This window comes from Crocodylus porosus, unplaced genomic scaffold (genome assembly GCF_001723895.1).
Source record: "Crocodylus porosus isolate Cpor-Errol unplaced genomic scaffold, CroPor_comp1, whole genome shotgun sequence".
In the NCBI taxonomy this organism is placed as follows: domain Eukaryota; kingdom Metazoa; phylum Chordata; order Crocodylia; family Crocodylidae; genus Crocodylus; species Crocodylus porosus.
In genome coordinates this window covers 199,557,808-199,568,781 of record NW_017728906.1, presented here as the reverse complement: position 1 = coordinate 199,568,781, position 10,974 = coordinate 199,557,808, and the positions used below count along the sequence as shown (strand labels likewise).

Sequence of the window (10,974 nt, the reverse complement as noted above, 5' to 3'; positions counted from 1 at the left end):
GGGCAGTGCTGGGGTGGGTGCTAGGTGGTGAGTGGAGCCCTGAGGGGGGCAGGGTCTCTGGGTTGGGGCGTGCAAGGAGCAGCATCCCTGGGTGTCAGGGGAGCGTGGCCCTCAGCACTGGGGACCTTCCCTCGGGCACTCCCAGGCCCAGGTTGTTTCCAGGGTGCTGGGGGCCTGCCCCAGTTCCTGGTGGGGGCTGGGAGGTGCCTGTGGGGGCTGCAGTCTTGCCCACCAAGCCACATCACCCCACTCCTTTGGGGGGTCTTGGTGTCTGAATTGCTGGGTGAGCTCTGAGGTCCCAGCGTGCTGTGGGGGTCTGGGGTTGCAGTGCACCGCAGCAGAAAGTTCTGCTCCCTCTGGTCACTGCTGACACCTCTCTGCACTTTCTCTCTGCTGAGCGTGGTGGTGGGACATCTCATGAGCTTCTCCTGGGGAGGAGAGTCATTCCTGCCGTGTTGGTGGAGTAAGCAAGATGAGCCAGGGTCTGCCCCCAGGGGCTCAGGGCCAGTGTTAGTGCTCTGCTCTTGGCAGGCAGGGGGCCTAGCTGGCAGGTGAAGTGGTGGTCAGCAGATCGACGCTGTCTGGAGTTAGGGGCACAGGCATGCTCTTGCTGTCTTTGTTCCCAGTGCTTCTTTCTCTCTTACAACCATCACCAGGTGCAGAATCACATCACAGCGCTAACATAAGATTGGCTGCTTCGTCTCTCTCTTGTAACAGTCCCTGCTTGCTGGCTTCTCCTCAGCAGATAAGACCCTTCACTGTTAACTGGGATCTCTCACAGCCATGAGCCATGGCACTTGCTAAAGCTGCCCTTGTCTTTAAAACACAGCATTGTTGTTAATCTTCATAATGACTGCTCTGTGCCTGGGCTCTGTATAGCCAGCTATGCCATTTGCGCTAGGTAAGCAGGATCACAGAGGGGATCATGACACCAGATGTTAGTGCCCTCGCATCTCGGAGCAGTGCAGAGTTTAATCCCCTGCTTAAGAGCTTGCCTCGTTTGTCAGGGCAGTGTCAGAGTATTGGGTTAGTGCTTGTCTCTTCATCTCATTGTGACTGTAGCTGGGCTAGTGGGTTTCTGTGTGGGGAAAAGCAAGATGAAAGTATGTGCATCCTGTATGCAGCATGCATCTTGCAGGCAAGTAAAGCACCTACCAGGCTCTGGGCAATGTGTCATGGATGATCCAGAGTGGAAGAGAGCTGTCATAGATTGGTGGAGGAGGTGTGTCCATTTAAAATGACCTGAAGGATCTAATTAAACTGGCATAATGGTACAGTATCTCCATCATTGCACACTATACTGCAAGGTACCCATATGTGTGTTAGTAGTTTCTTTGTGCACCTTCTATTCAGGCACAGTTCTACCAGTCAGCATGCTAATTACGGCAGAAATGTTTAAAATTACCTGCTCTCTGGCTCATGACGCTTGTTAGCAATGAAGATATCCAGTACACTCGGTACGTGATAGCTAGAGGGAGCCGGCCTCTTAGAAAAGAGTGTTATTAGAAGGCTTAAGGTTGTAAGTATGTGTGGAGGAAACTTGAAGTGGACAAGGTGGCCATAGCACAGGAAACAGGATGCTGCTCCAAGGGGATCAGTACCCTAGGAAGAAGGTGGTTATGAGAAGAGGCATGGGAGGAGATGGACTAAGTGGAAGAGGGAAAAAGATCTGTGATGCTGGGGGCTGAACTCTGCAGGCTGTTAAATCTAAGACCAAGGATTCAAGCTTCTCTCTTGTGTTCAGCACGTGCTAAGTTTGGTCCCTTTGGGAAGTTGCACAAGCGCAAGAAATGTCTGACCCACGTGGACTTTTTAAGGGTTCCTTTTTTATAATTGAATGTCTTCAACAACAGTCTCTTTGTGCAGAGGCTAAATATGAACTTGTGGCATATGCATCTTGCATGTGTCTGTGTTGTCTTACTAATAAGGCAGGAGCAAGGCACCAGATTGTATTTGAATGCATCGGAGTCAGCCGTTCAAGAGGTGCCAGACAAAATCCAGCAGCTTGCCTTACTATATCCAGCTGATTGCTTCATGCTTGGCCCTGTGAAACCATAAGCTTCACTACTTCGATATTCACAAAAAGAAAATCATCTTTCTTGCTAGGGCTGAGTTCTGTCACTGAAGGAAAAATCATGGGAAGGTAGAGCTAGTTACAGGCTCTCAAAAGCTGCTCAGTTCTGTATCAGCAGCTGGGTGGGACTTGCAAGATATCTTTCTTGTCATGAGATAACATGAAAGAGGTGACTGTGGTCTGACCCTTTTAAATGAGCTCCCCATTGATCAGTTTGACTCCAAGGCATTAGAAACTCACTGGGAAGGGAAATGGAGCAGCCCTGTCTGCCTCTCTAAAGGAAGATTAGCATTGGGTGTGAATCTGATTGACCACTGCCCCACTTACAGGGCTCAGAGACATGCATACCTTTGTTTCATGCATATCTTGTGCATCAGCGGTTAGCCTGTAGAACTATGCATGTTTTAGTATTATAAGAGTTGGACTTGAGCTATTTGTGCTCCCTGCAGGTTCAAACTACAGCAGTCATCTCAGCCCATCAGCCTTCTGTGCTGCATATAATGAGCTCGCTGTATGTGGATTCTTCTCATGTCATATTAAAAAGTACCTCTTCAGGGATGTTAAAGATGCTGTGATGTTTCTCCAAGAAGTCCAGTCTTTTTGGCTGGTACTTCTTGTCCTGGAATATAATGTTGCGCAGCTTATCTGCCCAGTTGCCATCTCCCACACCAGAGTTTGGCAGCATGTTAATGGCAGTGTGTGTGTATATGGGCTCTGAAATTGTTTGAGATTAAAGTTTATTGCATAAATACAAATAACATTAGAGGACATACTGCCTGCCGACAAGGTACAGTATTGTTCAGGTGTGAAATGTGCACCTTATTCTGCATTTGGTCATAATTGGTATCTATAAATACTACAGCTTTAGGTAGTATTTGGCATGGAAAGGTCCATTGCTAGATAACTAAATGGAATGACTGCTTATTTTTCCATCTACAGGTCTGCCTTAGCTCTTTCTCAGGCATAGTAGCATGAGGTCAAAACCAATGTGTAGTAGAGCTTGTAGTAAGCATACTGCTCGTCTCCTGGATCGCTGGACATTTATAGTAGGGGTTTACAGAAAAGAAGCATTTTTTGGTGATTGTTTTGTTTCACAGTACAAAATGTGCATCCTGGGACTGTCCTTTTGTTTCTGGTCATTGGTTTCTGTGCATTTTATCCTGCTTTTGAACTGCCCTGTAAAGCATTATGTGGAACTGAAAACTTTCCTCCATCTCTGTGCTTGTTGCACAGAGCAATCTGTTGTATAAAATACACATGTGTGAACATGATTTGCATCTGCTTCTCTGGGTGGGCTAGCACTCAGCAGTGTGATTTGCCATGGGGAGAGGTGGAAGGATGTGGTATACTGAGATTTCCGCCCATGCCCTCCCCTGTAGAAAGAAAGCATTTATACTGGTGGAGATGTTACTGGAACTCTGTGTCCAGCAACACCAGAAAGGTTTTGTGAAATTGGTTTAGTGAGGAGCCCCTGGAATGACTAAAGGATTAGAAAGTATATGTTACAGAGAGAGACCCAAGCAACTCGGCCTACTTAGCTAAGCAGGGAGAGGACGATGATTAAGCAGTGATCTGATCTTTCTAGACCTATGTAAGGAGCAGAAACTTGATGACAGAGAGCCCTTCAGTGTAGCAGACAGCTGTAACAAGATTCACTGCCTGGAAATCAAAGCCAGCCAGGCTTAGATGAGGAATAAAACCCGATTGCATAACAGTGAAGGTAACTAATCACTTTCCAGTGGCTGCAGTGATTTATATTGGATCACGATTAGATGCCTATTTAAAAAGAGGTGCTCTGGATCAAAGAGAAGTTAAAAGAATGAAGCAGGGAACCCTCTCTGGTTTGTTGTTCAGGAAATTGAACTGGATTGCTTTAGTCTTCTGGATTTCTAATCTACAAATAAATCTGATTTAATTGTATTGCATGGATTTGGGTGTTTCAGTTGCTATACAGTGACAGGGTTATTCATGGTGACCCACCAAGGGCTTTCATTTTTTGTCGCTAGGTACCATGCATGACAAGGGACAAGTGTTCATGGCTAAATTGACAGTCATACTACTTAGGCTGAGTGTAACTCAATTTAGAAGCAGTAGTCTGCAACTTGAAGATCCAGACTCAGGTACCTGCTCTGCCAGTTATTTTTTGGGAGATCATGACCAAATCTTGTTGTTTCTCTAGCTGTAGATTGGTAGCACTTCCCTCCCTTTGAGGTGTTGACAGTTTTGTTTTGTTTTTTTAGGTGGCTTAATACAGAAAATGCAAAATAGGCTGGACCCAAGAAATGGTCTCATTTTTGTTTTCCTTATTTTGTTGAACTATTTGGTTTTAGCTGCAACGGGGACATTTTTTGAAGGCTCCCTGGCACAGACTAGATCAGTGGTAGGTTACCTGGATGGGCCAGGAGCATGCTGGCACCAGCTCAGAAATCCATCTTGGGCATGGAGACGTGGAGCTCTGTCTCGTGCTTGATTAAATAAGCTTCCACAGTTCCAGGGGGAATGTCAGTAACTTCCCCACATCTGCAAAATCCAAGCAATTCAAAGTTGAGTTGTGCTGAGAAACACAGCCTTACATTTTTGTGTTTCTCCTACTCAGTGAGCTGTAGCCAGGTCTTCTGTTGTATTGAATTTCTTGGCACCAGCTGTTTATCAGATCACCCCTGAAATGGAATTATTTTAACAAAAAAAACAGCGTGGCTGCTTGTGATTCAAGAGCGTGGGGTCTCACGTTGATATTCAGTATCAAACCTTCACCACCTACTTCCTAGGCAAACCCTGAAACTTAAATGGGAGCATTCATATCGCTGTATCTCCCATCTGCTTCACACAAAAATACTTTTCAAAGCCACTGGGAACTAAATCTCTTGTAATTCAGTCGTTCTGCAATGGCACACAGCAGCAGTATTAATGGCTTGGGATGAAGCAGAGGTGAAAACACTGCCAGCTGAAATAGCCAGTGTGATTTCACCCAAGCCGGAGTTTAGTCAGGGCAGTGGGGCTAATGCCTCTCTGTAAGACGTTAGGCCTACATCTCGTCTGAAGAAAATGTTGGGAGAAGTCAGCTCTATTGTACAGTGCTGATATGAAAAGATACAAAGGGTAAAGGTTTACTCTGGACCGGGGAGGCCCCTGCTTGATTAATGCTCTTGCATTGAAGCAAGGTGGAGCTTCGTTCAGGGCCAGTGCTGCAACTGCAGAAATGCTTGCTAAGAGTCCTTGGCATGACCTGCCTTCAAACTGAGCTGCTGTGGCCTAGCACCTGTATGTGGGGCAGCCTCACTTGTAAGTCCTTCAGAGCAGTTTTGCTATTTACTATAACCCAGTGGGAGGAAAACCCAAGCATCAGTCCAAATAGCATGTTGGTTCCTTGACTCCATTAGCATGTTGCCACATACTTAAGCAGCTGGTGTTTTATAAACAGCTCCTTGCGACTGTCAGTTGGTTTTGGCCCCAAGCGAGTTGCTTCTGTTGGGTTTAACCGTTAGCAATATAAACAGAGCTCAGGGTAAGCAGAAATGGGCTGGCGTTTCATTCACCGCATCCTGTCATGACCATGTTTGTGTTACTGTGAGGGAGGGCTAAGATCCTCTACCCAGCTGTACCTGTGCGGCGGGGAAAGGATTTCATAGTCGAGGGCTCTAACGTAACAGGCAAGGGCGTAACAAGATGTAGTGACTGGAAGTAAGCAAAAATGTTAACCCGGAGAATAAGTATCCCACCCAGGGCTGCAGGTGATGCTTGACAAGCATCTAAATGCTTCTAGGAGAGATGCCTACAAAGGAGGAGCTGGGTGCAGGAACCACAGGGTGCAATCCTCTGGCCTGTGTGGTGCAGACTAGGTGATCCTTATGGTCACCATAGTCTGTTGAGCCAAGCCTGTATCCCCAGCTTCCTCAGGATGGCAGGGCTGTGCTAAATTTGTGTGAAGCAAAGATTGTTAGCAGCATCAGCCTCTGAGGTGGAGACTCCCCCTTTGGTCAGTCTGCATTGCTGGCTTCGCTCGTCTGCACATTCATTTTAAAATGAGCAGCTTCATGCTGACATCTGTGCTGCTCCTTGTGCCCAAGACGTGCTTCTGAGAACTATCTGCCAAGCTCCTTCATGGTTCTCAGTTAAATCCCTCCTGAAACTTTCCTCTGTGATTCCTCTGAGGAGTGCTTGACGAGGGCTAGGCTGCTGTTGTCTGGAGACCACCCCCTAAATAATGCTGCCTCCATGGACGGCAGCATCAGCCTGCTCCTGTTGCCATTTACTTAGATTGCCCCAGAGAAAATGCAGGCAATGGCTTATAATTCTGTGTTTGCATTGCATTTTGCCAAGTGGGTGTCGTGGTCTTTGACTGCAGCTCCCAGGCACTACACCACGGCGGTCATCCTGCAGCCTCTGTGCAGCTGACAGCCTGCACATTTGGCAGAATGGGGAGAGGACAGGCAGCACAGCTGCAGAGAAGGCATGGAGAGGAAAGCAGGGCAGCAAATCAGTCATGGGAAGGGGATGGGAGTGGCCTTCGGGGAGTGGGGCTAATTTGTGGCAAGCCTGCCAAAAAGTTTGGCCCCCCACTGAGGGCATAGTTTAGGATCCCAAGCTGCATAGCCCAGCTCACGGAGCGGTGTGCTTGTGCGCACAGCCAGAGATGCACAAGTGATGTAACAATTGTGTGGAGTTGTGCGAAGTTCTAATTCTTTAAAACTCGTGGCAGTGCCCAGGCTGTAAGGCACTGGTGTGAACTCTGGGTTGCCAAAGGCTAATATTCAGAAGACGGCAGCTGGCTGCACTCTTCTGTCTTGGATGCAGAATGGTTAGAAAGTGGGGTTGTGGTTAATACGTACCCCCTCCCCTTTGAGTCCCTCTTTCTTCCTAACCTATTGGTTTGAATTTCAGAAGCACTTCCACGAAGAAGATCCTGTGACAGTTACAGCTAGCTGTTTATCTCTAGCATTGCCTGCAGTCCGAATCAGGTGCTAAGAGGGATGCATAAGAAGCTGGACACTTGGGACCAATTAAAATGTCTGTGCCAGCATTTAGACAGGAAATGTTTGCTCAAGCAGTGCAGAAACCAACCCCTTTCTATTCGAGAAATAAATGTTACACTGATCTTCCCCAGGCTGATACTGCTACTGTCACACTCCAGTAACTGACTGCTTTTCCTCCATAGGTTGATCTATCACATTTGTCTCCAGAGGAGAAATGGAGGTGAGTGGTGGGGTGCAGCCAGCTTGTGTTTCACTGGACTTCCCCAGTGTGCGGTGTTGATGTTACCAACAGTGCACAGCAAAGGAGGCCTGTCCTGAAATGTAAAGCCTATGTGCCTAAAAAAGCCTTGCCTCATTACAGTGAGGAAGTCACCTGTCCTGAGCCACCAGCTCAGTCTCCAGCCCCATTGACTGCTACTTAATCCACCCTTCCTGTTAAGCACACAAATTTTAATTAGATGCTTCTTTGTAAGAGCATAACGAGACCAGCCTTCTTTGAACATTTATCCGTAAAACATTCTCAAGGCTCCTTAAACTGAAAATGCGTATTTTTGATTCACATTGTGCTCACTTCTCCAACCCATGCATTGCTTGCAAGTCTTGGCTTGTAGGTTGACTAGACTCTGTTGTTATAAAAGCTCCTGGCTTCCTTCTCATGATAGGCCACTGCATCCTGGGCCTGTAGCAGTGAGTTTGCCGTGAACAGAAGTAGAGAGATGCATGCTGGGCCTTCAGTTTGTTAGGGCTGCTCTTCTGCTGTGGTGATGATTCTCATCTCAAGGTGGGATATAGCAGCTTGGGCCTGTGGTCTCTGTTCCTCTCACAACAAGCAGGTTGAATTGTCATTCTTTTACATTATGCAAATCGTGTGTTCCTTGGGGCTGCTTTCCTCTTCAGTTGAGTGAGCAGGAGAGAACTAACTTGCTTCAAAAAGTTGAAGTGAAAGAGCCTTTCACCCATTCTGTTTGACTCGCTGCATCTCTTCTGAGCATTAGTTCATTTGTCCAATATTTGCCCAACAAACATAAATGGGAGGGAGTTTCCTCAGAAACAAATGCTGCCATAATCAGTGCCAGGCAGTACCTGTAAGAGATGCAGTCTGCTTCTCCTTGCTCCCAGCAGGTGGGAACACCAACCCAACCCTTAACATCACTGGAACAGGCTACCCAGAGAGGTGGTGCAGTCTCCATCCTTGGAGATCTTTAAGGCCTGGCTTGACAAAGCCCTGACCGGGATGAAGTAGTTGGAACCGGCCCTGCTTTGTGCAGGGGGTTGGACTAGATATGACCTCCTGAGGTCCCTTCTAACCCCCATTTTCCATCATCTGCCCTGTTTGCAAAGAGCAGGAGGCAGGCATTTCTTTAACATTTTATAGCACTTAAATCCAAGCCAGAACAGATGTGCCTTTTTCTGCCTCTCTCAGCTTGTCAACAGCAGCATGCTTCCCTACCCTCCAGTACCCACGTACCCCCCACTCCCCTTCCAATATAGTCCTCCTGGCCCCACACAAACTCCTGCCAAGCCATTCACTGTAGCTCAGTGTGTTTAGGGGGACCTGATTCACACCCAAGTTGACCTGCCTTGTTCTCATTCCAGGGTCGAGCATGCTCGGATGCATGCCAAGCACCGTGGTCACGAAGCGATGCATGCAGAAATGGTCCTCATCCTCATCGCCACGTTAGTAGTAGCACAACTCCTATTGGTACAATGGAAACAGAGGCACCCTCGCTCCTACAATGTAAGCATCTGATTCCACCTTGTCCACCCTCTGGCTTTGAGGCTAAACCTTTAGCTATTGAGCACATGAATTGTCACTCTTCTGCTGTTTGATGTTGAAACATCCCTTGCCAGCTCTTTCCAAGAGTGTATCAGAACCGTATATAGAGATGTGCAGCTCGGCCACAGAATTACTGTATTTACTTGAATATAAGATGACACCCCCCCCCACCCCTCAAAAAAAATAATTAGATTAGATTCAGTATATAGAAAAAGTATAAATTTGTTATAATTTTCCAGGTACATGTATAGAATCTAATTATTGGAGGCTCGCCTTTGATTTGGTCCCATCCCACTGCTAGAGCAGGGAAAATAAATCTGGGAGATCAGGTAAGCCCCTTGCCCTTCACTCCTTCCCTTTTTTCCCCCCCTTACTGACAGACCCTGCTCTCCTTGAGCACAGGGAAGGCCAGGAAAATCTGAAAACGGTGACCTTGAAATAAACACATGTAAATTACTATAGGCACCCATAGACTTAGTTCATCCAGAAATGGTGAATTTTCCCCGTTTTTGAAATTGCTCCAGATTTTAGCACAGGTATTCCATAAACACTTTTAAGCAGCACTTTTGTGTTTACTGATACATAGCACAACCTATGCATGACATTAGTCCAAAGCCAAAATGCTCATGACTTGCCATATAGTTCATTGAGCTGGGCCTCAACACCCAACAGCATTAGGGGCTATAGGCTTTAGAGGTGGGATATAGAAGGAAGGAAAGGTGGGGGTGTGGTGCTCTATGTCAAGAAGCAATACACATCCTCTGCCAGCAGAATGGGGTCAGAGGAGGGGCAGGCTGAAGTGCTCTGGGTCAAGATACAAGGGGGCTGTGGGGAGAGGGGTCTAAAGGTGGGGGTCTATTACAGACCCCCCCAACCAAGGGGAGGAGCTGGACCAGAAATTTTCAGGCCAGCTTGCAGAGGCACTTAAGGCAAGGGATGTAGTTGTCATGGGTGATTTAAATTACTCGGACATCTGCTGGGAGGAGCAGTCAGCCAGGTCGGACAGTTCCAGGAGGTTCCTGGCCGAGATACAGGACCTCCACTTAATTCAGGAGGTGCACAGTCCCACCAGAGGAAATGCCCTGTTGGACCTGGTCCTGGCCACAGGCAAGGACCTGGGAAGGGGCCTCCAGGTTCTTGACCACCTGGGTGATAGCGATCATCACTTGCTGGAATTCACCATCCAGCGCAGGGTGTCAAGGGCCAGCAGCAAGACGGTAGCCCTAGACTTTAGGAGGGCCAACTTCAACAAGTTGAGGAGATTAGTGGGGGAGGCGCTGGGGTTCTTGAGGGCAGGGAAACTCAGTGTCCAAGATGAGTGGTTGTTCCTTAAGGAGACGATACTCAGCACGCAAGGGGTGACCATTCCAACAAGAAGCAAGCGGGGCAAGAGTGCCTGAAAGCCCCCCTGGCTCACCAAGGGTGTACGGGAATGCCTGATCGCCAAAAAGGTGGAGTACAACCGGTGAAAGGGGGGGTGCTGTCTTCAAAAAAGAGTATACCTCCTCTGCTTGGTCCTGTAGGGGGGCTGTCAGGAAAGGTAAGGCGGACATAGAGCTAGGACTAGCATCCAAGATCAAAGATCCTTTTCAAATATGTAGGGAGGATGAAGAAAGCACTAGGGAAACGTGGGTCCCCTGCAAGATTCTCTGGGCAATCTCGTGGTTGCGCCAGAGGAGAAAGCAGACGTCTTTAACCAATTCTTCACCTCCGTTTTCTTGTGCAGGGAGGAATGGGACTCCCCCACCACGATGCAAGACGGGCTCGAGGGGAACGCCTCCAGACCTCAGGTTGGGGAGGACGGGGTTAGAGAGCTTCTGGAGGGGCTGGACGCATTCAAATCAGCGGGTCCAGATGCTCTCCACCCCAGGGTGTTGAGAGAGCTAGCAGGGGTTATTGCAGGGCCCTTGGCAAGGCTTTACGAGCGCGCGTGATGCTCGGGCCAGGTGCCAGATGATTGGAAGACAGCCAATGTGGTTGCCATCTTTAAAAAAGGGAGCAGGGAGGACCCAGGCAACTATAGGCTGGTCAGTCTTACCTCAATCCTAGGGAAACTCTTTGAGAAGATCATCAAGGAGCACATCTGTGATGGGCCGGCTTCAGGGACGATGCTCAAGGGCAACCAGCACAGTTTCATTAGGGGCAGGTCA

The 10,974-nt window shown here is 48.0% G+C and overlaps 1 protein-coding gene across 1 annotated transcript in view; it reads left to right on the top strand.

The window, feature by feature from the left end:
* Positions 1 to 10,974, top strand: part of RNF121 (ring finger protein 121) — a 22,826-nt gene that overhangs the window by 231 nt on the left and 11,621 nt on the right. The window contains exons 2-3 of the mRNA XM_019530475.1: positions 7,230 to 7,267; positions 8,644 to 8,785. Of these exons, the coding sequence (XP_019386020.1) occupies positions 7,230 to 7,267; positions 8,644 to 8,785 (180 nt within the window). The remainder of the gene's footprint in view (positions 1 to 7,229; positions 7,268 to 8,643; positions 8,786 to 10,974) is intronic.